Genomic DNA, 27910 nt, shown 5'->3' with positions numbered 1-27910 from the left:
TATCCTAACTCTTCAAATCAAACAAAACATGGTTTTTTTTTTTTTTTGCTCCTTCAATTACTCTGACCATCATCAAGCTGACCCCAAATATCTGGGGCAAGGGTATAATGATGATGACGATGATGATACGCCAACCATCAGAGGCCTACCATGTGATAGGGCTGTCAACGGGCTGGGACAGGGCCTAGCAAATTCAAAATTGTGGATAGGCAGGCTGAAGGCAACCCCAGACCCCATGCATTGACAACCCTACTACTTGAGGAAGGTTTTCAAACAATTTATATTAGAAAAACTAAGTCAACCACAAATAGCTTGGACAAGGCTATGGTGACCAAAAATATGATCATATTAGGAACTAATATCAGGTTAAGGATATTCAGATCCAAAAAGTACTTATGAAGATCCAACTATATAATCAATAACTTTAGCTTTGGTCTCCAAACAATTAGGGACTGTTTACATTGCTTCTAGCAAGTGTAAGATTCTGAATAAACAAATTTTTTTTTTTTTTTAATTGATGATTGCATATATAGATCAAAAAAGTTCAGTGAACATAGATAAGAAAAACAATTGGCCCATTTCAACAAAAAACTATACACAAATAGATGTTAAATTAATTTGTTTAATCAAACAATTGGCTCATTTCATAAATAATAATAATAAAAAAATCTCAAACAATTGTTTAATTTGTTTAATTTAATAATTGGCCCAAACAAATTAAAAACTCTAAATCGTGTGACATTTTTTTATTTATGAAATGAGCTAGTTGTCTGATTGAACAAATTAGCTTAACCTCTAATTGTGTACATTTGGTTAATTAAATAATTGGCCCACAAGCCAAATAGATTTCTTTCTACTTGGGAAGATAGAGCAATCAATATATAAGGTTTGTAGGGTTATACCAAGTAAGAGTTTGACAATGCAACATCAGTTAATGTTATGGATGTTTATATCAAGAGATGGAAGAAAAGGAGTGAAGTTAATAGATGTCCAAAAACTAGGTTATGGAATTTAAAAATAGAGAAAAATATAGTTGCACCAAGGATGAAGCAAAGAGGCAACAAATTTGGGTATGGGAACAAGGAAGCATCTGCTTCAAAAATGTTAGTAAGAATAAACAGCTCGGAAGAAGGATCGTATGACTAAGGAAATGTTATTTAAAAATAAATTGATGGAAAAAGGGAAATAGAGTGGAGAGGAAGAAGTAAATGTTATGTAGAATGAGATAGTAATGTGCATTAAGAAAGTGGCAAAAGATATTTTAGCAATATCTAGAGGGAAAAGCCAATCATATAAGGAAACTTGGAATTACTTAAGAAGTTGCTTAAAATTACAACTTCTAATATCTTGGGTCGACAATTCATTAGAGTGGAGGGAATGAGAAGGATGTTGCTCATAAAATTCAAGCTAGGTAGAGGAAATGGAGATGAGCCTTTGAAGTTTTATGTGATCGTTGTGTAACACTCAAAATGAAGGGAAGTTGCATAGGGTAGCTATAAGATCAACCATGCTTTATGGGACAGAATCTTGAGCAGTTAAGGAACAATAGATTTGTAGGATTGAGTGTAGCTAAAAATGAGGATGTTGAGATGGAGGAGTGCCAAGACAAGGAAGGATTAGAAATGAATGCATTCGGATGAGCTCAGGAATAGCAACAATAGGTAATAAGATGATGGAAGGTGGACTTAGATGGTTTGGTTATGTGTGTGACAAAGGCCCAAAATTGCGCTGATTAGAAGGAATGATGATGCAAGACATGAAATTCAAATATGATGTGCGAGATTTCAGGCTTAAGATTACGTTAGTTTAGAAACAATTACACATTCCATATCCCACATGAAAGTCCAAACCATTCAATTAAGGGGAATCTATGCGGGTCCAACCCTACACATGTTAGGGTTGGATCTGTTAAAATTATAAACCAAACGATGCTCAAAGATAAGCAGTAATCATTCACACATGTACAACAATCAGTCCCTAATCCAAGGGATTCACCAATTTCAATTCAAGGAATCTTAGGGTGAGAAAAGGGACAAATAAATTAAAGATAATGCAATCTAGGGTCAGGGTTTATGAAAAACTGGTGTGAGAGGGTAAAATAAGAAGATAACCTGAACCAGAAAACAGTTCCCGCGCGCGGACAATAACTATGGCCCAGACGCACGTGCGTGTGATCACGACCGCATGTGTGTGGGGCCCACTATTCAGAAAAAGGTCATCTTGGCCCTGGTTGGCCAGGGATGGACTCCAAAACCCCAAATCTCAGCTCGATCCGATGCACGGTTTGTGCGTAGTGCTCCGCCAAAGTTTTAGTCCTCCTGTAGGGCCAGATTTTGGAAATCTGCTGTAGAGAGAAAAACAGCTTCAATAGAAGATGGATTTGAAGCGTAGATGATTGTAGGAGAATAAAAATATGGATGAAAGAAGGTGGGAAGTATGGATGATAGAAGATAGGGGCGGATCGGGATAGATGTGACTTGCACCACAGTATTTAGCCCTTCGATGAAGGGAGGGCTTCGCACCCAATTAGGCTTCACAACTCAGAGAGTATGAAAACGTAAAATTTTTATTAATCTTCAATGAATCAAAAAAACTACAAGGGGTGCTTATTTATAGGAAAACCCTATACCCCAAAACTCGCGTCATGTGCGTAACCTATTACTTGGCGATGAAGTAAACTAAAATAAAAACTAAACAAAGAAATCTAAAGCGTTCATGATGTTCTAAATAATAACAATAAACAAAACCTAAAATACGAAATCAATCCGACTAGTGGGCTACGATCATGAGATCACATGGTGGGCTTTTTTTGATTGTCGGGCCCACTCTTTTTAATCAAAACTTCATCTCCTAACTAGGAGATCCTCCCTGGATGTCGACATTGATCCAGATCGACGGTGGGGTCCTCCTTCTCGCATACATGTGTAGGGGGTGACGTGCGTGCGCGTGATGTCCCCATCAATTCTCCTCGGTTGCGAAGATTTTGCCACTTGCGAAATAAAACTCATGAACCGCTCTAGGATGTCATGATCAAGTCTCTAAAGCTCCTCCTCAATGAGCCACGTGCTGTTTGAAGCTGGGCGTGACTTCCATTTAACCAGGTACTTCTGAAACCCGTTGTCCGACATTGAAACTATCTGATGGTCCAAGATATCCTCTATTTCCTCTCTGAGTGTGTGAAGTTTAGGTATGTGAGACAGGCTGGGAAGAAAGGTCGGGAAGAGTAGGTATGGGAGGTAGAGGCTGGGAAAATAGGTCGGGACGGATAGGTATGGGAGGTAGAGGCTGGAAAAATGGGTTGAGACGGGTAGGTATGGGATGTAGAAGCTGGGAAAATGGGTCCGGACGGGTAGGTATGAGACGTAGAGGCTGGGAAGAAAGGTCAGGAAGAGTATGTATGGGAGGTAGAGGCTGAGAAAATGGGTTGAAAATGGGCCATGGTTCAAGGGATAAATATGGGGAATCAGGATGGGTGGGCAAAAGGCCAGATAAAGTATCAGTGGTCCCCTGAAAAGTAAATAGATCTTTCACATCGAATGTGAAACTAATTCCCATGGAAGGTGGAAGATCTACTTCATACGCATTGAGACCGTTTCGTTTTATAATTTTGAAGGGTTCAACGCTACACGCGTGTAACTTACGAACGGCCCCAGGAGGGTACCACTCGGGCTTGATGCGGACCATCACAGAGTCTCCAATATTGAATTCTTTGAAACGTTTATGCTGGTTTGCAGAAAATGTGTAATGTTTATTACTAGTCATGATCTTCTGCCTGATTTCTTGATGCCATGAATGAATGTGAAGTGCAACAGACTCTGCAGACTCTGACGGCCTATGGGACAGTGACATAGGGACAAGATCAATAGGCTTCCTAGGTTTATAACCAGTAACGACTTCATGAGGACTTAGACCTGTGGACCTATCGACAGAACTATTCAACATAAACTCGGTTGTAGGTATTACAGTGTCCCATGTTCTGGTGTGCTCTATATCCCTCCTAGGGGGAGACTCATCCGGTAGATCATCAGAAAACACATCATGAAACTCATCCACTACCGGAATGGCCTCAGTGGGTAACTCTATACTAGCCTCTGGTGCACTCTCTCTAGCCACGAGGTTGCACATGTTGTACTCCTCAAAATAATGGCCTTGATGTCCCTCATAGGGTGGGGGCACGAGTGCACGCCCATGACTGATTCCTTGGCCACCTCCATTCATTGGTCTATCCTCCTGGCCACCTACCTGAGATTGGCCATCTTCCCTAATGGTGGGGTTTGTCTTGAGGGAGGCCTCTATTTGGTCAAGGCGTTGATCTACGCTTTGTTCCAAGTGTTTACCCCAAGACTCGATTTGCTGGGACAGCTTGTTTAGTGACTTCAGCAGTTGTTCCATATTTAGTGTAGGGTGCTAGCCAAAACCATGACCCGAACATGTGGGCGTACAACTTGCCAACTCCACCTAAGGACTTTTTATGACGACTATATGGGACTAAATGATCCTATGAAATTCTATATGAGGGAAACTACGCAGTGCTACTAAAATCCAGCAATATAGTTGTCAAATTAAAGGAATAACAGAAAATTACAGCAATGTAAATTGCTAACTTCCTGCTAACAGAAATTTCAGCAACTAATATCAGGGACTATAGACTCCTAAAAGCTACATGTGATGAATTGAATGCATGATAGACTCGAACAAACTAACCCTAAACATGTAATGTATTCCCCTATAAGAACCCTAAGCTCTGATACCAAATTTGATGCACGACATGAAATTTAAATATGATATGCAAGATTTCAGGCTTAAATCATGCTAATTCAGAACAATCACATAATAATTCCACATCCAACACAAAAGCTCAAACATTCAAGTAAAGGGGAATCTGCACGAGTCCAGGCCTACACAGGCTAGGGCTGAAACAATAAAAACTATAAGCCAAATGATACTCAAAGGGAAATAGAATTCAGCCACATGTATAGTAATCAATCCCTAAGGAATTCACCAATTTCAAATCAAGGAACTCTAGGGTAAGAAAAGAGATAGAAATAGGGGATTTAGGGCAATCTAGGATTAGGGTTTATAAAATTGGGGATGAAAAGAGGAAAATAAGAGAAAAACTTGACCCAGAAATAGCTCCCGCGTGCAGACGGTGCCCCGGGGTTGACGCACGTGCGCAGATGGGCTGACCGGACGTGCAATGAAGGCTCGTCTTCCCAAATCGACTTCTTGGCCCTAGTCAGCCAGACGGGCTACAAAACCTCCAAACCTCACGTCGATCCGATCTGTGGTCTGGGTTTAGTGCTCCGTCGAAGTTTTAGCCCTCCTGCAGGGCCAGATTCTGAAAACTGGCTGTGGAGGGATGAACAGCTGTAAAACAAACAGATTGGGCGCGAAGATGGTTGTGGTAAGGATGAAATAAGATGGAGGGGCAGATGGGGATAAATGTGGCTTCGCACCATGGTATTTAACCCTTCGAAAATGAGGGCTTCGCACCCACTTTAATCTCAGTCCTTCGAAAAGGGAGGGCTTAGCACCCACTTTAATTTTTCCACAACTTAGAAACTCAGAGAGCAGAAAAACCACGCAGCAATTTTTATTCAACTTCAATGAATCAAAAGAACTACAAGGGGTGCCTATTTATAGGAAAACCTATACCCCAAAACTCGCGCCATGTGCGCAACCTATTACTTGGCGATGAAGTAAACTAAAATAAAAATTAAACGAAGAAATCTAAAGCGTTCATGATGTTCTAAATAATAACAATAAGCAAAACTTAAAATATGAAATCAATCCGACTAGTGGGCCACGATCACGAGATCCCATGGTGGGCTTTTCTTGATTGTTGGGCCCACTCTTTTGAATCAAAACTTCGTTTCCTAACTAAGAGGCCCTCCCTGGATGTCATCATCGATCCAGATCGATGGTGGGTCCTCCTTCTGGCGTACATGCGTAGGGGGCGGTGTGCGTGCGCGTGTGCACATGATGTCCCCATCAAATGAGCTGGTACAAGTTGAATGCTATAAAAGGGTAAGAGGAAGGCCTAAAAGCACGCGGGTGGAGGTAGTAAGAAAAGATTTGATTACCTATGGTCTAACTGAAGTTATAGCCCTTGATAGTGGAATGGCGGAACCGGATTCATGTAGCCGACCCCAATTAATTAGCTTAAGGCTTAGATGATGATAAGATGATGACAAATAAATAATCAGCACATTTCAACAAAAAAAAAGTGTGTGAAGGGATGCCCACCATAAAAACTTTTCTGGCAATTACCTTGTTTCTTATATGCCACCATCTAACCCGTTCATCATATTAGCCCCACTTGGATGAAGAGATCCATAGAATCATCCTTATACAAGAACTCATGTGGCACACTGACTTAGAGGTTTTAGTGGTGATTTTACATTGTTGTAATGGTGTGATCCACTTGAGTTTTGGATTGAGTTGATACTTTTTATGTATGGTGAACATGATGTGGCACAATTGATGAATAAATAGATGTCAAACAAACATCAAGGTGAGCCCTCGAGCAGGAGATGGACGTGCTTCCTACAATAGGTGTCATAGATGATTCAGAGGAGAGTTGTGGAATTGTTGAGGCTTACGGGCACCTCGCATGAGGGTGCAAAACACTTGTCAATCAATGATTTGTTTAGATGGGCACCTTTGTCATACATCCAGGCTTTCACCAGGTAGGGTACCCTGAGAACATACCATGGACCAACCATAATGTTGGTTGGCTGATCGGGCAAATCAAACTTGTACAAGAAAAATGGACAGTTAAAGAAAAAGTCCAGTAGTCCAAATTCAACATGTGTGGCTCATTTGATGAGTAGGGCTATCAACAGGCCAGGCCTGTGGTAGGTCTCGGCCTAGATTTTGAACTATTTTGCGCTGGACCGTCGGGCCGGCCCTATTCAAAATTTTGCTTTTTCAAGCCCGAGCCCGGTCCATTGACACCCCTATTGATGAGTGAGCTACCCTGATTTTTGGCATATAGCATGTTCACAGTGTGCCCCACCTGGTGAATGGCACGGATCCATGACAAATTTCTGTATGCACAGATGGACCTATGAACGTATTCCACCCCCCTCAAATGGCCTTCACCCGCTACACACAAAAATGCCCCTCGAAACATCTCAAAGGCATTCCACCAAAAATGTTTTTTTCATTGATTTTTTTTATATAAGTTATTAAGGGAATGTGATAACCAAGCTCATTACTCAACTAAGTAATTTTGAGAACAAAAAGCCCAAAAGTTTTTAACTAGCAATGCCAAATGGATTTTTAGCATTAACAATGAAAGAAGTATTTAAACTACATTAAACGATAAAGACTGGGTCCTTACTCGTGCCTCAGTGGTAGACTCACAAGAGTTTCAACACGAAGTCAAACCATTGTGGTGAGAGTGCGTAGGTGCGTGTGGGAGTGTGAGTGCATGTGTAAAAAAAAAAACCCGATAAAGACTCTGCAATGTTTTAGTCCACTCAACTTGGAGATGTACCAAGGCATTTGATGAGAGTTTAACAACTTGAATAGAATGGACGCTATCACGTCTCATATTTATAACCCAACTTGATAGCCAATGACTAAACCAATTGTAGCTGAGAGCTTCCAAATTTGTTTATGGGAAACACCGTGCAAGTGATCTCAATTAAGCTTTGCATCTAATTATATTCACGTCATAGCCTAAAGGTTCTTTGTAGAAGTTTAGATATTCACGTCATAGCCTGAAGGTTCTTTGTAGAAGTTTAGTTCTAGCAAGAAAGCTTCAATCCCACGAGGATGTATACGGAGAACATAAAGCTTCCAAATGAAACATCTCCATCAGCAAGTAATCCAGAATAATGTGGTAAAAACATTGCAGTAAAGTTTAAACATTATGTCCTTCGATTCTCATAATTCCTAAAATTTTAAATGTCTAGTTAAATCAAGAAGCCTTTTCTATACCCCTGACTCAGATATGATGAAGGGCCATTGTTGATAACACTTGTTAGGATCACTTGGAAAGTATTACACGCACAAGATAATTCTTTCACTAAAGTAGCACATTTGCAAAGAAGTAATAGAAAAACAAGGCTCACATAATTTAAGATGCGCTGTAATGCTATAAAGAATCAACATACCAGTCAGCAAAATCACCCCAAAAGAAATCATAGATTTCTCTTGCAACATCATTGAAGAAAAACTTATCATAGCTTGAGGTGACATTGTCAATGAGCTCGTGAAGTTTCCCAACCTTGAACAAGTTAACTTCTCCAATAAAAACAAGTAATAGTCAGATTAGCAAAAATACAATAATATCATAGTTTACTTACCACCCAACATTCGGGCAAAGGTAGTCTGAGAATGGATTCTTCTGTATCAAACTGTAGAGTGTCACAAGTCTTAAAATTATCAGTACTACAATGAAATAAATATTCATCTTCCTAAAGCAATAACAGACAATAGAAATGTCACTAGAACGAAATAAAATAACCATTGATAGCAGCTGATGAACAAATAAGTTCAAAAGCAACATAAAACAAAATTATCTATTTCGTGAGCTTAAAATAGTAGGAAAGTATATGACATGCCAATTTCCATCTAAAAGGGAAAAGAAGATATATGGGCACAATATGTATGTCTGCGATCTTTCAATCATATGAGAAGCAAATGCCAATTGAGCTCCTGGCTCCTGCCAATGTTTTAATGTCCAGAACCCAGAGAAAGGGCAGACCATTTATCAACATGCTTGGTTTCCTCAACCAGAGCCGCTTACAAATCCAACCACAAAACAAAGATGAAATTACCAAAAAATTTATCCTTTTTTGGGGTGCTACTATGACATCCAAAAGTTCTTCTCACCTCACTTCATATTCTCCATGGTTTGGCAAAGGGGAAATAACTTCAAAACTAACGGATTCATAAATATTTTTTACTGTGTAAATTGCAGTAGTCACTTGTATCGATGTGTATCGACAATATTTCGATAACATCGCTAATGTATCGATATTGCCAAAATTTTGTTTATTAAAAAGATTTCCATTTCATTTTTTAATGGGCTCATGGATGTATGTAGTCTTCAAATTGTCGACGAAATATCGTCACATTATCATTCTCGCAACATGGGCAATATCAAGACCACAGTCAGTGTTCGTAATATCGGTATCGCGTTATGTATCGCACCCTTGGGATACGGATACGTATTGGTTATCGCATGGGATATATCGGTTGTATCGTTGTTATTGGAAACATTGGAAATTGGTCGAAATTTTCAATGAAATTTCAGTGATTGTTAAAAAAGACATCAATACACTTACAAATCAAAACATTGCAAAAAAAAAAAAAAAAACAAGTGCACATAATAGGTTTTCTTTGTATGGGGTCCTATTCTATGCATTGTCTCATTGAATTGATGCAAGTATATTCAAAGTTTATTCATATAATTTATAAATGTAAGAAGACGTGTGGAAATACAAGCAGTACATTCAAAAGCAAAAGAAGAATCAATAAATCAGGTTACATGCATGTTTGATTTTATGTTTGGACACAAAGATTGCAACCGATTTGCGAGAAAATGGGAAAATTTTAAATTTTTTTTTTTAAATTTCCACAACTCGGTCGTTCTCCTTCAAATCTCAAAATCGAATCTCTCAATCCATGATTTTTCATGCAAAACATGAAAAAATATGGATTTGTAACAATTTGACATTGGTTTAACATAATTTACAGAAGAAAAAAAAAAGGATCGAAAATAAAAAAATGCTCACTGGATCAAACATGTGGGATATATCCCACTACTTGTGCGTTTCGTATCGCACAAGTGGGATAGAAGAAATATCGTGGGATATATCGGCCGATATCGTCGATATTTAAAACACTGACCACAGCCTTTCATTTCCTTTCCAGTTATCGACGATTTCTTGGTGAAATATCATGTGTTGCTGATATTATGAAATATCAATGAATGCTTGGATGGTTGCGTGGATGCGATGGTTGGACTGATTTCGTGGACAACATATGCTTTTAGGCCCCCACCAAATGGAAACTTATTATGTATGCATTCCTTTTGCAATTTTTTTATTCCTAACTATGAAAATATGTGTATTTTAGCTTCTCCTAATGTTTCACTAAAAAATTCTACCGTTTTCCCCATCTTTCCCCAATTTTTCCCTGCGTTTCTAGTTATCAGTGATATCGATATTGTTTTTGTATTCCCAGCCAACGAAACTTGTAGCGATACCGATACTTTGAACACTGATTACAACTGTTTGTTTTTTATGAGCCATGGATTGTATGGTTAATCATCAAGCCAAGCCAAAGTGTGGAATCATAAATAATACAAAGTGGGATCTATGGGATAGATGTTTCAAGATGATGACAAACCTATTTTGTTTATCCTCTCAATCTTGACTATTCATTTTCTATGCGATTGATTGGATGTTAGGATCATCCGATTGGTATGACTTTTGCACCATGGGCCATGGCTTGACCCTACTTGTATGAATGAATGGACGGTTCAAACCTATGATAGGTCATCCAATGTGCCATTTAAAAGCTTTGGGGATGTTGCTAACATCCCCTTGAAGGTGGGGACATCAGCAAAACCCACGTGCGTGTGTGTGTGCGTGCACGTTGAGTCAATACCAACCATAAAAAATTCTCAATATGTTGGAGTCACCCATACCTAATTATTTTGATTGCTCATCAGCCATCCATGCAACCAAGTTTCAAGCACTCACAAGATGCTAACCAAAATAAAAAGGAATACTCAAAAGCTACAATAACGGGGCAACTTAGACTGAGTTGAAATGAACAAGAGGAATTGAATACATACAAATAGAGTTGTACAAGAGTTGATCCAAGTCGAGCTTGGGGCACAACTTGGCTTGGCTTAGTCCTCGAGCCTGTCTGGCCAGCTCGGCTCAGTTTGGTTAGCAGCTCGGGCCAGTTCGAGCTTGTGCGGCATTTTCTCAAACACATGGAATGCATCTTCAATTTCTCAACGAATGCAAAACAGTAACAACATTTTTACAGGTGTTTCATCAAACACCTGGAGAGCAGCATCAAAATCAAACACCTGACGAGCAACATCAAAATCAAACACCCGACGTATCCATTCCTTCCTCGCCAACACTTCGTTGAGTCTTTCATCAAACACTAGCCGAGCAGCATCCATATCAAAATAACCGAGTCACTGAACTGATTCGATCCGAGTCGAGTCGAGCTCGGGCAAGCTCAAACTTGGCTCGAAATTTTTTCGAGCTCCAAAAACCAGCTCGACTCAGTCCGAATCCAATTTCAAGCCGAGGTGAGTCGAGCTTTTCCGAGTCGAATCAAGCGAGCTGACCGAGCTATCTCGACTCGTGTACAACTCTACATACAAATTGCATGATCTAGATCCACCTTCAATTCCCTCAAATCCTCTAACCACAATAAAAAATAATGAAAAATAAATGAAAGAGGGTAAATGTGTAGTCTCACCACACACCCTGGAGAAATATCTCCCCTAGGACATCCTAGAAATGTCTACTCCCAGAAATAGTTTCTATTCTCAAGAAGAACGGAGTCAAGTTATTTTAATCAAATTATTCAATAGGAAGTCTATTCCATCCATATGTATCTTCATATATGTCTTGTACAAAATCCTAACTAGAGAAAATGAAACCAAGGCTTGGACCCTATTGGTCCTATGGTTTCTTTTCTCTCTTTACACAATCTAATCGAACATCTAGATCTAATGAAAGAAGGAAAGAAAACAACTCAACAAACCAATCAATAAAAGAAGTCAACTAACACTCAAACTTTTTATACACGACCATATTGTCTCTCAGTGTTGCATGGTTGTGCAAAACCCTATGTTGGTATATCTCTACCATTGATACCGCCAGGAGCAAATGGACATTTTTACCCATCCAATTAGTTTTAGGAGAGTTGTGGCCTTTGAGATTTTATGGGACATCAAAAGAGATTTACATGTAACCAACCCTAATTAGTTGGGTAAGGTTCTTTATACATGACCATATTGTCTCTCATAGTGTTACTGATACCGCCAAGAGCAAATGGACATTTTTACCCATCCAATTAGTTTTAGGAGAGTCGTTGCCTTTGAGATTTTATGGCACATCAAATGAGATTTGCATGTAACCAACCCCAATTAGTTGGGTAAGGCTAAGATAATCCGTATCCGTTACAATACGCCCGTAAAGGCTTATACGTATAGGTAACGGTCATGACCGTTACACGATACGGGGATGAAACGAGGCGGTTGGTTTTTTGGGATTGAATCGGCCTTGTATCCGCTGTTACGGGGCATAATGGCCATTACCCCCGTAACGGTAGAAAAACAACAATTTTTTCTATTTAAATCCAATTTTTCCTCTTCTTTTTTTTTTTTTTTTTTTTCACTTTTCTCATTCCAAAAACTCTCATAGATCATTTTATGATAGATTTCGACCACTCTTACTATAGTTTTTAAGATTAAAACTATAGATTGAAGTGATTTGAGCAAATAGAAGCCTCCAAGGGCTTCTTTTTTTTTCAAAAAATTGAAAAAGTAGCATTTATACCTTTTTCATGATTTCTAGTTCTAATGCTTGATTGTGATGTGTAAACGTTAAAGACATAATTATTTTCACAAATTCACTAGACAGCTCGATACATCACTCTCTCCAAAGAGTAGACTGTTACACTGCCATAAACATGTTTAAAACAAAAAATGAATACATATTTGGAATATTTACATTATTCTGGATTTTCTAGATATATTTTTTTTCAGAATTTTTCGGGCAAAAGAAAATTTTCAACCGTTATGGGGGTCGTAACGGTCGCTACGCCCCTGTATCGGCCTTTTACAGTTGATACCCATATCAGTAATGGTGGTGACCGTTACGGCCACTGTTATCGATACGGAATCCCTTGGGCTAAGATGATAATGATGATGATTTTTCTGATAGAAGGTTTTCTCCACCCACAGCTTAGTATTTGCCTTGCTTGGGCTTTCTTCATTATCTTCTCCTTTGGCAGTTCCTTCATCTTTTCCACATCAGAAAACTGCATTAACTTGTAGAATGTCCTTTGAATCAGCACTTTGTGAACAATTCAGGGACCCTATTGTAAAGAATTTTGAACCACATCCCTATCGAACCTGTGACATTCCTGACCCCTTTTAGGAAGGTCCTTCCCTTAGTTACGCAAGTATGGGAAATGTCAGTTTTATATGCCGCAAGATTTGCAGCGTTGATTTTGATAAACCTTGCCAACAATCCAGCTATAGATCTTAAACAACCTTCATTATATAGATGCAAAGTGAGAATAGATCTTGAACAACCTTCATTATATACATTCAGATTAGGAATTCCAATCCACATCAAAACAGAGGGAAGATTCTTACCTTAAATGAACCAGGGACTCCAACATGATATTCTGATTTGTTGATTCATAAACAACTGATGATCCCTTGATAACACATTGATGAAGTCTTAAATCATAAATTTGGCAACAAAGGAACAGGGTCCTTACCAATTCAACCAAAATACATGTCCCCCTTCTTAACCCCCTTTTCTGATCACAGTTCTGTTTTCTTTTTTCTTTTTTCTAGAGAAGGTTTAAGCATAAACAAACCTACCGATAACCGATTGCTTCCAAGGATCTCCTACTTGGACAACTTCCTTTTCAGTGAACAATGCAATACGAATTCCATCTTCCATCACCACCCGAGCCATACAATGAAGGCATTCTGCTTGTGCTGCTCCCCGAGCTGGCTCTTTGACTGGATCAAAGTCGACCAGAGAACCTCAGTAAGGGATTTTGAATGACATGGATCTGGAGGTTTAGGTGCAATCCATCCTGGATACCCTTCCTCCACTAGAGGATTTCCCGTAACCTGAGGAGCAAATCTCTAACCTTCTATCTCCTTCAAGCCATAGTCTCTCTTCCTTCAAACCTTAGGCGCAAAAGGGGTGGCTTTATTTACAGCTATCCAAGTTTCGTAAGGTCCTCTTGTCCTCCATTCTGACCACTCCAAGTTGAAGTCCCCTTATATCACTTGTTCCCCAAGCACATGGTCTAACCATCACAATTGGCTTGCCATCAATTTATTTCCAACTAGTACTCCCTAGTTTTCTAAGCACATGATAGCGCTTGATTATAATCAAACTATGTAACAGTATCACATTGCATTTGTGGGACTTTTGTGTTCTCATTGCCAGTTCCAAGCCCAAGTAAAAGAGGAGGGTTGCATCTAGTTGGCAGCTGGTGTCAAACTTATGCCATAATTTCCATCGTTAATCCAAACAACATGACATTCCCAATGGTTTAAGTAAGGATATGGTCCTCGATGGACTGGAATTGAATAACAAGATTCATGTAGCTAACCCCAAGTAGTTGGGATAAGGTTTAGATGATGATGATTATTATTAAATGAGCTTTTCGAGATAGATAAGGGTGTCTATGGAATTTCATAAATCTATGTATTTATAAACCGACAGCTTAGATTTATCCACGTAAACAAGTTGCTTAAATTTTACCCGCTTCTCTCTCTGCTCCTTGTTGTGTGTAAGTAAAATGCTCCCATGTCTAGCATCCTTTCTCTTTGTTTTTCTCTCCCTTCCTCTCTCCACACAAATTGCACATGCCACTGCCCCAAGTAGGGTTGTATGCTAACCAATGGACTTTGTGGGTCTCCACAGTTTTATTGGTTACTTATATGAACCATCCAATTGGTCCTATGAACCACACAAGTCAATTGGAACATTGCATGACTAATAATTGGATCTACAGGCCCCCACTAACTTGGCCTATTCAAAATCAGAAAGCAGTGGTGTCTACTAGTTGATCCTACTCAATGAACGAATGGTCCTGCATCATAATAGTCTCCATAAAGTGGAAGAACAAACAATTGGACTAATCTCTCTCCATATATAGAATGGTGCTTCCATGTCCTAAAAAATCCTTTTATTTCTCTCCTTTCATGTTCCCCAGATTTCCAGAATGCGAAATAAAGTGTGTTTTAAAACTTGTAAGCAACATTCTCCACATTATTTCTCCATCCATTTTGACTCGAAATACCACCCATCCATAATTTTTCCACTGTACTTCTCCATGTGCACAGAGTATCTCTTCTGTTGTAATCAACAAAACTGATCCATAGCACTGGCAATAACACCCATGAGTTCCTTTTATCTCTCTTTTCATATTTCCTAGAAGTTTATTTACCCTTCCTAGCACCCACAAGAGACTGCGTGGGGAAAGTTATGGTGTTAAAAACTCGAAAACAAAACAATGTGAGGAAACCTTCAATTGATTTTTCTCTTCAGCTACTTCGCAACATGATGCAAATTTTATGTTGACAATGATCCAAGCAATTGACTGTCATTGTTAGATCACGTGTAATAATAAGCTAGAAAGTCTAGTGTTCTTCTCCCTGAGGATGCCCATAAAACGTCGAATGCATAGGGGAATCTTACTAATCTCCATTTTAATTGGCCAATGCAACATGTTATAGGTCAACCGGTGTTCAAAGTATCAGAATCGTTACATGTATCAATGACCAGGGAAACATGTATCAGTAATGGTACTGATATTATCACCAGTACTCGAAAAAATATCGCGGACTGAGGAAACATTGGGAAACAAATGGAATTTTTCAATGGAACTTCAAGAGGAGTTACAACTTACAAGACGTGTTTACAAATTTAGGAATCAAAATATTACAAAAAACAACTAGGCGTAATAAATTTCCATTTTATAGGGGCCTAAACCATGTGTTGTAGGGAAAAGAAAAAAACGTCCATCAATCCATGCACACATACATACATGCGTACGTACATCATGAATCCATCCATTCATGCATGTACACATACATATGTATGTACATGCATCCATCTAACCATCCATGCATACATGCATTATACATGATACATTAATGAAACAACTTTATTATTTTTTTCAAAATAAACAGATTTTTTACATTTTCTTAATTTAAAATAATAAAAAATATTTTTATTTCGGAAAAAATGAAAAATTGGAACCAACTGATAGATCGGCCAACACTCATGACATATAAAATTTCCACATTAATTAACAATTAAACAAAATTTTATTTTGGTATATTTTGATTAACTGGAAATATTTTTTTGAAAAAAAAAAAAAGAGAGTCACTGATCAATATTTCAAATTTGCACACGCATTCTTAATTTGAGAGGTAAAAATGGAGAAAATTAGGATTTTCCTAGTTACTCCCTCAAATGTTGATTTATTTGCCACAAATCCAAGTTAATGCATGAGAATCATGCATAGACATGGATTTTCATTACAATCGATGCTAACACTTGAAAAAACGAAGTTTCAATAGACTTTTTATCACCTTTCAGTTCCAGCCCGTCTCCTCTTTGAGTTGAGATTTCCCCCCAAATCCAAGCTTTGATTCAACAAAAACCAAAAAGGGTCATCAAAGTCACTTAAGGAACAAAATTCCCAAAAGAATCCCACAAAAATGAAGATGTTTTCGTTTGTTAGGATTCCTACCCAATTCTCATTAGATTTTTCAATGATTCATAAAAGTATCCTTTCTATTGGTCGGTATCACCAATACCAAGAAACTTTTAATCTGGAGGCTGCACAAAATGATGCCGAGTCGATACCATCACAAAATATCATTGATAATATCAAAATTATTGGGATATATGGATTTAAATAAAAATTAAAAAATTAAGTGCAGTTCGATATCTGTAACCTGGTGATACTGATAATATCGAGAATATTATCGATAACATCCTTGATATTTGGAACACCAAGGTCAATATAAACGCAACAATGAATAAAAATGCAAAAGGAGGTGTAACGTCTCGGAAAAATCCGTACAAAGACCCGAGTTTCACCTCAGGCAGAAATCACTTAGGACCAAATCCTTTGGAAATTAGGCGAGAATTAGCTAGTGTTAAACTAAAGTACCTGTGAAATTAGCACTAATCACTTTAAATATGATCTGTAGGACCCAAAACATGCAGAATCATTACCGCTACATTACCGTAAAACTTAGGATCAATCTCTAATCCCAGTTGCTCTCAGGAGCACACCGAAACTCCGTATCGGACTTGGACCGAGTGTCGAAAGTCCGATTACGGCGAAATCATACGGTTATGACCGCCTTGCTGGACTTGACTACTACCTCAGAAATCAAGTCCTAATAGTATCCAGAAACGCACAACTTGAGCTCGGAGCAAAGTGTGTGAGAAATGCGAATACCTTTAGAAAGAGAACTGAAACTTAAGTGAATTGAGTCGTCTCACTTGCGGGCCAAATCTAAGGATTCAGACCGTCAGAATCTGACCCAATTACACTCTCGGATCAGGAAAAATTTCCAACCCATGTCAGTGCACTTATGGCCCTGATCGAGTACCGGTGACCGTTGAATTGAAACTGGTCTGCCACAGTTGATCTGTAAATCCGATCGGACCGAAAACTTAGCCTAACCTAGATCCAATATCAGGGAGCTTAAGTCCGACTGCATGCAGAAAAGGGGCCTCTAGAAGTGCTCCGTTGAGCCGAAACAGATGGGTTTTGGCTATAACATAAGTATACCATGGCCCTGGGGCCACTGAGCTCACGTTTGAACCTATATAAGGGCCTTAAACCCTCTCTCTTCCTTCACATACGAATTTGCAAACCCTAGAGAGAGAAGAAAGAAAAAAGAGAAGGAAAGAGAGAGAAAGAGAGAGAGTGTGTGGGAGATTGTTGTCGGGACTCAATCTCGCCGTTTTACGTGCTTAGCTACCACTACCGTATCGCTATTCCGGCAATTCTGATTCTGTTTTCGGATAAGAAATCCTAACCCTAATCTGTTTTAGGGATTCAGATAGGGTATGTGATGAAATAGCTAACCCATTTCATACTATAAGTTGCCGTTGTGCCGTAGATGAAGGCGGAGTGTTCAAACTGAATCCGTTACGAGTTTACCGGCGAAAGGTGCGGACTATAAACGTATAGGTTATGGCTTTCAAGGCTTTCAATGTCGGTTAATGATTTATAATCGACCGGGTTGTTGTTTCACATGTTAGATACGCTGTTTTCCTCGCTTTACGGTTATATATGAACTATGTTGAATATAGACTATTCCATGTGTAGGTTGAAATGACGGAACATGTTAGGAATTTGGTTTTGTGCTTGCCATGATTATTCACCGTGAACATGTGATTGTTGAATTCGTGACAACTCCTTAGTGAAGGGATTTGCTCTAATACATGTTGTGATCAACATACGTCATGTATGTTGATGTGTGTAGTCTAAGTGTTTGTGAAAATGTCTGGATGAATAAATATTTAGTAAAGTGTATGTTATATAGGTGTTGAGGTGAGATTCTCAACTACCTTAGCTATGTGTATATATCCCTTCATGTAACTTAGATTAAATTTGTGTGATTTAGCATAAAATGCATTTGTGCAAAGTATGTTTACCTTGTATTTTGTGAAATGTTCAATTGGTTACGTTACTTGAATTAATTGTTTAACTTTGATATGCCTACCACATGTGCTATCCTGTTATATTTACATGCGTTTGGGACTACTACGTAGTCCAGGCTATCGGTAACGGTTCCCGAACGAGTGGTTGAGTTAGCTTCGCCACAACAAATGTGTTCGAGGAATCCGAGTCGTACGGAGTTTGTCGACAGTGGTTAGAACACATGGAGTGCTTACGCACTTCATGTCGATCATCTCGACGTACGCTCGTACTAGTCGAGCTCGTCAAGTAACCCGATTGACCCGATGTATGTTCACCATGTATGGACGCTATTGCTTGAACCTAAGGTACCAAACTCACCAGTGGAAACCCCGTTAACCTTGGTACCTCGATCCGCTAAGACTCATGAGCCGGACATGGTGGTATGGGACACCGTGGTCGAGCTGTCGGCCTACGCTGGGGCGACGAGCCTCCCTGTAGTGACCAGTAAGCAACACCGCCTCATGAGCTGAATACGGTGGTATGAGACACTGTATTCGAGCTGTCGGCCTACACTGATCAGGTGATGAGCCCTTTGTAGTGACCTCGAGTATACTTTGAGACTGCGTTGAGGCGACGAGCCTTTCCGTAGCAACTAGAGTATAAACTAGGCCTACACTGATCAGGTAACGAGCCCTTTTTAGCGACCTAGAACCGCAACATCGTATGAAACTAGCTAGGACTGACGACCCTAGAATGGATCATTGTTTGAGAAATGATATAACGGAGGTACCTTAGCTTCCCAAAACTGCTGTATGAATAAATCTAATTAAGTATTGGCTAACATGAGCATGCACCGCATTGCATTTGCTTTGGCGAGGAAGAGCACTTTCAGGTGGTTGCCATGCGCGCCGTAAGATGAAGGCGCTGAGGGAGTGCAGGCGAGGGCATGCATCATTATCGCATATCATTCTTACATTAATAAGAGTATCTAGGACATGTTTGTTGTACTGCTTTATCATTACTGCTTGATTGAATTGATAACATGTTAACCTTTACTTTATAGTTCCACTGAGTTGATCACTCACTCTCACGTTCTGGGACAGTGTTTTAAACACCAACCAGACTTTGTCTTAGCTACAGGTGATGGCGATGCCTACGAGGCGGAGCCAGACTTCGAGAATGACGAGGAGGTGTTCTCCTACATGCAGTTATCGGGCAGGTTCATGTGAGTTGTGTCCTGATCGCCGGGGCTACAGGGACACTGACTAGATGCCCTTGCACTGTTGTTCTGTATTTTGGCACACACTTGTATATTCATTTTGATCACTTTGGGAGTATACATGTATATGGTTAACCTGGTGACATTTTCACACTCTGGAGATCTACAATAACTTATACGTTATATTTATCAATCACAGTCTTCCGCTTGCGTAAATTTATTCGTCTCTGGAGTGTGATATGTTGTTTTGGCTTAATCTCATTCATCTTTAATGCACTAACACGGACAACATTAAATCATCATTATCTATGTTGCATAAGTGATGCGTTGAAACTCGGGAGTTGAGTCTATGCTCGACCCCCGATTTTCAGGGCGTTACAGGAGGTACCTCAAATTTGTCATATTAGGAACCGTTGTTACAACATTATGGTTGATCAATTGATTGTTTGTGAGAATTCTAACTGGCATGCCTCTCAACATGGTGGCTAAGGCGACTCACACAGATTATTGACACCAACTATCAATGAATAAACTGAACTACAAGAGTTTTAAATTGGAAGGAAAGAGGATTTAAACAAAAAGGTCTAACTTAATTCCTAATCATAGATTTCAATTCCTACAGGATAGACATATGAACAGCCTCTTTGGTGTTTGGTTATAGTTGCTATGTACGTAGAGGAAACAAGATGAATGACGGTTGTCATAGTTGCTGAGCATATTTCTCACACAGGCTTCAAGAACAATGCCTTCTAATCAATGAACGGGAATCAAGAAGCAAAGGGACTTCCACCAAATGCGAAGGAGGGAATGCTTTTAGTGGTGTTCATTCAAAGATTGTATATGCCGGTATTGGCCAATGCAAGTCGATATGGTCCGTATTGATGCCAATACAGAGTTGTTAAAGGTCGACATGGCCATAAAGGTATGCTTTTGATTTATTTATTTTTAAATTATCTCGTTTTTACCACTTCTTTCTTCATTTCAACCATTAAGGAAATTTAAATTTTCATTTTAGTCTAGATCTAGGCCTATTTTAGAGATCAAAACACAAGACTTGAGTGGGGATCGATGAATCAAAGAGAAATGGACCGTTTTTGGAAAACAGAAGAAGGGGCAAGTCACCTTCTTTCTTTCTTTCTTTTCTTTTCTTTTATTTTTATTTTTTCAAAATTTTTAGAAACTCATTTTAGACTAGATCTAGGCCTATTTTAGATATCAAAACACAAGGCTGAAGTAAACTCAACGAATTGAAGTGAAATGGAGCGTTTTGGGAAAAATTGGAAGAAAGGGTAAGCAGCACCTGTTGTTGTACCTCAGTGGTAGACTCTTAGGAGTTTCAACACGAGATCACAGGTTCGAGCATCCTTGGTGCGAGTGTGTAAAAAAAAAAAAAAGGCAACACAACCCTTCTAACCAGGTGCCACTCCCACTTCAAGCCACACTTTGGAACCCTGCTCCTACTCTCACTTCCTACCATTTATAATGACTAATATTTTGAAACAGACACTTCTACTCCCGCATCCAAATATTTTGCCGCTTCCCTTCATACTACCTACAACTATTGGTTAAGCCATCACTTCTTTTCTTCTTTTTTTTCATCTTCTTTTTGTTGATTTCAATGTAATAGGCCCTAATCCACCACAATGCTTGATTTGTGCTTGACTAGAGCCTATATCATTGAATTTCGGCAAGTCAAGCCAACAGACAACAATTTATCAAAGAATGATCTGTTACACCATTAAATACATTTTTAAACCACAAAAAGATAGATTTTGCTGTTTTACATTTTTCCAATTTACCCGACAAATTTTCAAATATTTTTGGGCCAAAAAGAAAAGCTGGCAGGGGTCTGACATACCCAAAAAAATCTCATTTTTGGTCTTGGTAGTACCAACGTTTAAAGCCTTTATTCCATTCCCAACTCCTGCCATAGAGGATGATTATATTTATGCATGTATTGAACTCATCTAGTTGTGTTTCATAACGTTTACATGGAAGCAATGTTCTAAATATCGACGATATTGGCCGGTATATCCCACGATATATCTTGTATCCCCCCTATGCGATACAAAATGCATAGGTAGTACCGATATATCCCACACGTTCGATCCGGTGAGCATTTTCAATTGTTGATCCTTTTGTTGTTGAAATTATGTTAAATCAGTTTCAAATGGTTACAAATCCTTTGGTTCTTCATGTTTTGCATGAAAAATTATGGAGTTGGAGCTTTGATTACGATATCCATCGGTTTTTCACGGTCTCCATGTTTTTTCTCAAAAAATTCCTTCAACCAGCTGTCAATTGAGACTAATTTCAAAGTATTTAGGAGTATTTGATGAAATGATCATCACATGCACTCTAATTTCGAAATTTGAATGTAGGTAGTCCGATTTGGAGAAAATTTGAAATTTCCCTAATTTCTCCCAAATTTCTTGCAATATTGCACTCCAAACATGAAATTAAGCATGTATGAGGGCTGATCTATTGATTTGTCAAGTCCTTGTCAATTTTTGGAAATTTTAAAATAAATTTTAATAAAAAATTATTAAATTTTTTTTTTTTTTTTCGAAATGTCCCTTCAACCAGCGTCAATTTAAACTAATTTTGAAGTATTTAAGAGCGTTTGATGAAATGATCATCACATATACTCTAAACGTTATACATTCAATTTGAATATAGTCGCATTAGTTCAGCCAGACAACGCATAGCTTAGGACCCTATACAAAGGAAATCTATTATGTGCACTTCTTTTTTACATGTTATGATTTAAAATTGTGTATTAAGGTCTTTTTTAACAATCTTTGAAGTTTCATTCAAAAATTCAACCATTGTTCTAATCTTTCCCCATGTTTTATAAAAAGTGTGATAAATTACCCGATACAAACGATACATCCCGTGCGATAACCGATACGTATTTGTATCTCAAGGATGTGATATGTAACGCAATACCGATATTTCAAACATTGCATGGAAGTATTTAGAACGACATGTTTTCTTACATTTATTTCTTAGATAGAGTTGTTGATGAGTGCACCATTTGATGGTGATGACAAGTGTTGAACGAGGATAAAAATCTTCAGAAGTCAGGAAGGAAATATATCTCAACACTTTGTCTTATAGTCCATTGATACTTCTTTACCATGATAGAATCAATTTGCTAGTATTCAGAACAAGAAGAGGAAGGACCAACCTTATAAGTCAATATGTTCTCCCAAGCAGTAGAGTCACTCTCACTGGGCAGATTCTGCAACACAAATTTCCCGGCATTCCATAATTTGTTAGTGAAGGCCTTGTTTGAAGTCAACCTCTCTGTGGACAGATTAAGGTCCTGAAATCACAAGCGAATAATGGGAGTAAGCAATATAATACATACATGCTAAAGTAGTGGAATAGGGAAATGTAGTTTGGATGCAGTAACCCTAAAGTTTTGAAGCAAAAGACCTGCCCGGCAGTTCCCAAAGCAAGGGTGAATCGTAGAGCATCCGCACCGAAGTCCTTAATAGTGTCAATTGGGTCTATGACGTTTCCCAGTGTTTTAGACATTTTTCGTCCCTGGAACAATTTACACCACCATAAATGAAAGCCATTTATAAATGTAGACCAGGAACAAATATGCAATCAATATTAAGCCAGTCAAATGGGGCAAAAGTTTGCTTCTTAAGGACCGTACTAAATGCTACATGAAGTACAACATCAGACTCTCTAGGTGCAACTTCGATGGAAATAAACAAATTAATTAAGAATGCAAATTGTTTTTCATCTTCACATACATTAGTATAAATATATATTTAGCAATTTTTTTAGAGATAACAGCAAATTTATTAAGAGGCTAGCAAAAAGTGAGAAAAGAATAAACCCCAAAAGGAACAGAAACTTTTAAAAAGAGGGTCAACCCAAGCAGCATTTACATAGACAGCCCATCCCACAACAACATCTTTAATCTTTCCAATGACCTCATCTAACACCTCACTATAATTCCTAAAAAGCCCATTCCTAGCTCCTCAAATAACCCAAAAGACAGCTGTAATTACTAATCTCTAGATAGCTTTCCAGGATTTGCGAACTCCTCTGTGCCAAGCCCATAGCAGGTCCTTAACAGTCTTCAGCATCACCCAATTGGTGTGGAGCAAGCAAGGCAAATGATCCCAAACTCTCCCGGCAAATGGGTAGTCTTTGGCATCACCCAATCAGTGTGGAGCAACCATACACACAACATGTTGCCACTTGTCAATGGTTGACGCTGATCACCAGCATTCACATCTGGACATGACTCAAGAAAACTGCATCTATTCACAGCTAGCTCTATAGCAACTAACAAGGAAATTGGCTTATTTTAGATAACATTTAGCTAATAAAGTTTAGCGGAATTATTTCAATAATTTAGCTAAGCATGATAAGCACACTGGTGTGGAATTTATCTTTACTCCTGGAAAAAGAAAAATCCAACTAGTAAACTGTAACAAAAGAACAGTAGCATGATAATAAATTGCAACTTGACGCTTAGCAAGTGACTCACTTATTTCAAGATTTGGTTAATTCACCTATCCAAGAAAACAGATCCCAATTTACTATCTACATCAATAAAGTAGTCAGCCTGTAGTTTTAAAGGTACTCACTTGAGAATCTCGTATAAGTCCATGCAGATATACGTAAGAAAAGGGAACGGTCCCTGTGAACTCAATCCCCATCATGACCATCCGTGCCACCCAAAAGAATAAAATATCATGCCTGTCCAAATATAGCAGCAAATTAAAGATTTATATGCAGTCACCTAAACTCAATCGAGGAAAGAAGGGGGGGCGGGTGTGGGGGTGTGGGGGGTTCAAATGCTAAGTGATGCATGAAGATAACAATTACGGTAAACCTTGAGTTCAGAAAATGATGGCATAAACCTCACATGAACACAAAGCAACCATAATCATGAAAGAAAAAATGCACCTCACCGGCCACCCCACTTGAGCCCGGTGTGAAAACACCCCTGCATTAGATTCACTTCTCTGGAAGTGTGGAAGAGGAGGAAAAGTGCTTCATGAAGGATAACACATATTACTCACCTATTTTGCCAACCCACTTATTGTCAAAGGGGTTTCCTAGAATGTTCTTTCCTGGGTGAACAATGATCCATCTTGGAGATTAGCTTTACTTTCCAAGAGATTAGATTAGAGAGTTAATTTCCAGGCTTAACATTCTCTTTTCTTTTGTTCCTAAACAAGAAAATTTGTTGGGTTACTCCCTAGCTTATAAGATGGGAGTCATCACTCCTCTCTTTGTATTGGGGATTCATTTGATGTTTTTATAGTTTTTCACTAATAAAATTTTATTTATCTATCATAAAAGAAAATTGAAAAGGTAAGGTAGTAACAAAACATCTGAACTCTGACGCAAATGAGTAACTGACAGTGAACCTTGCACCTCGGGAATGAAGATAGTATAAGCAATGCAAATGGTAGGTTTACAGGAGAAGTGCACATTTCCAAAGCATTTAAACCAAGCTTTCTAACCCATTACACCAAAAACAGCTCTCTATGGTCAATTCAGCACCAACTTCAAAACTGCAGCAAAATTCTTAAATTCCAAAAATTGAGAAAATTATGAATAAATTGCAACCCAATAAGTTATACCAAAGCAACTGGAAAACCCACAAAGTCAGCATTGGAATGACCAGGTATGAATCCAAGCATGAAAATACACACTGAAATGGGGGAAAAAATCTTACTGTTTACTTGCTAATTCCTCGAAAGAGTCATGAAAAAATGTGAAAATATACATGCCATTTTTACAGGTACTGATAGAAAGGACGTGTCACAAGACAATGCAGCTCATGTAGAGTACAAAGGGGGAAACTCCAGAAACAAGATCTTGAGATGGTAAATAACACAGTTGTGGCTATGCTACCTAAGATTCAGAAATGACCTGGCTACCCTGTATATAGAAAAATGTAGATTGCTGAACCATCTCCACAAACAGGTATATCAATGCCATAACCCACAAAAACAGCAACATGGATCATAGATGAAGCATTTTGTGGATTATGATGATGATGCACTTCTTAAGGCCACAAAATGTACTTCTGAACAGAATGGTGTATCATGCAAAAGTTCTAGTAGATGTCCTCAAGGAAACCCTATCCAGATCTATCCCTCATAGAATATGAGATTAAAGGATTAGGCCACTACTGATCAATCCTTCATAGAAAATGAGATTAAACGATCGGGGCACTAATAATACACCTAGAAATCACTAGTTCTCCCATTGCACCAAAGTGTAGACCTACATCACTGATGCTGCCCCCCGAACATGGAGGTATGTGAGCCCATGATGCCATAACCAAATGCTAAAAACATTTGATCAAGGATAAATTAATAATTTAGAGAGCATCCACAACAAATAAATACAACCTGCCAAATCATCTTGATGTGAGCAATCACTGTTCAGATTATAAAGCACCGAATTTGTTATCATGAATTAAAGGAAGAAGCTGCAGAACACACAGTCTCTCCTAAAATTTGGTCCTCAACTTTGCCTTAAGAAACTTAGAAGAGTGGGTGGCAAAGAGAGGATTAGGGGATTGTAAGATGGCATCGACTATAAAGAAGGTTGTGTATATTGATGGTTTTCGTTGCCAATTATCTGGATTTTTGTGTGTGTGTGTGTGTGTCAGCCGGGAGTGGTTGTTTAATTGGCAAATGTTCCAAAAAGTACTCTATGCACCATAAATACATACCCAGTTTCAAGGACAGTTGTTGGATAAAAGTGCTTAAAATCCTCTGCTGATAGGTCTGGCCAGCCAAGGGTGCTGAAGGGCCATAGCGCACTGAAATACAAGCACTTACATAAATTAGGAAAAATAGGTAATCAAATAGAAACTGGCATTCAGTATTCATATTGAAGTAAAGAATAAACACTCATTTGGGAGAACAAATACATCACATTTACCCATGACCTCAAGTGTCCATCTTAAGAATGAACTAGCAGTTTTAGACAATGCAGCATTGAATTACATGGGGATTGCAAAATGTACCCTACATTATCTACAGTTTTTCACTTGGCAAGTCTTTTGAGTTGTTGCCTAAGCTCTAATTTCTTATAATGAAATTTTTGGAAATGTTACACTGAATTAAAATAGAATAATACCGGAACAGATAAGGAGAACAAGATTTTGGGGTCATAACCCTACAACAGGAACTCCTTGCGCTAAATGCTTTCGATTAATAATTTACAATACAAGCAAGATTGTTACTGCATCTTAGTAAGTGAACCGCTCTTATCATTTCAGGATTCAAGGTTCTCTACTTTTAGTGAATTCCCAAACGTTAGCTTTTGTTAAATAACCAAGTCTCGAGGAAGAGAAATCAAAAAACCAAAAAACCAATTCGAAAAATCCGAAAAGTTTGCCAAAAATATAACAAAATAAAAAATAAAAAATTCTCTGATTTTGTTTTGCTGGGATTACATTTAGCAAGGGGATCTCGACCAATCCTTTTCATTTGTTTGGAGAAATTAGGGATTTGGGTGCGAAAATCGAGATTGGAGAGCATGTGGTACCAAAAACCCAATTACTGAGTTTTTTATAATTTAAATTGTTCTCTTGTTTAAATTGTTTGTAATATGTGGGATAGAGTTAATAATCCATGATTTGGTATGTCTTGCATGCATTTTCAATCATGGATTTTCACTTATCTTTCGAACATAATAATAATAATAATATATGGACTTTGACTTCCAATTTTCAAATTAGGGAGAACTGGAGCAATTTAGGAAAAATCAGAAATTTCACAATTTCACCCATTTAACATGCAATTATGGTGCGGGAAATCATTTGAGATTGCCTGGAGACTAATCTACAGATTGACATAACTTTTTTCAAATTTTTGAGAAAAATAATAATTTAAATATCAATATATATATATATAAATTACATTAACTAGATGTTATTTATGCTTTTATATTTATGTATTTATGAGTGTATGTGGATCTTAACATCAGCCACACTCATTTATTTATTTTCAAAAGTAAATTTATTTTTTAATTATAAAAATAATTTAAAATTATTTTTTAAATAAATACATCGTAAATTGTAGGACGGATTTGGCTTTTGAATGTATTGGTCATGTTTTCATACATGTCTTCAATGATTTTGAATATAGTGACATCACTTCTATCAAATGACGGATAGTTTAGGACCCTATGCAAAGGAAACTTATGATGTGTAGTTATTTTTTGTGATCTTTTGAGTTCTAAGTGTGTATTAATGTCTTTTTTAATATCCCA

General features: G+C 38.2%; 1 protein-coding gene across 4 annotated transcripts in view; it reads right to left on the bottom strand.

The window, feature by feature from the left end:
* The window catches only part of LOC131249164 (valine--tRNA ligase, chloroplastic/mitochondrial 2), an 85618-nt gene that overhangs the window by 12294 nt on the left and 45414 nt on the right, over positions 1–27910 (bottom strand). For all 4 annotated transcript variants that reach the window (XM_058249768.1, XM_058249767.1, XM_058249769.1 and 1 more), the window contains 6 exons: positions 26364–26453; positions 24256–24367; positions 23081–23191; positions 22830–22967; positions 8316–8366; positions 8124–8236 (listed from right to left, as the gene is read on the bottom strand). In XM_058249768.1, coding sequence (XP_058105751.1) covers positions 8124–8236; positions 8316–8366; positions 22830–22967; positions 23081–23191; positions 24256–24367; positions 26364–26453 — 615 coding nt within the window. The remainder of the gene's footprint in view (positions 1–8123; positions 8237–8315; positions 8367–22829; positions 22968–23080; positions 23192–24255; positions 24368–26363; positions 26454–27910) is intronic.

This window comes from Magnolia sinica, chromosome 6 (genome assembly GCF_029962835.1).
Source record: "Magnolia sinica isolate HGM2019 chromosome 6, MsV1, whole genome shotgun sequence".
Lineage (NCBI taxonomy): Eukaryota > Viridiplantae > Streptophyta > Magnoliopsida > Magnoliales > Magnoliaceae > Magnolia > Magnolia sinica.
Note: the sequence above shows the minus strand (reverse complement) of the source record. Positions and strands in the feature narration are given on the sequence as shown.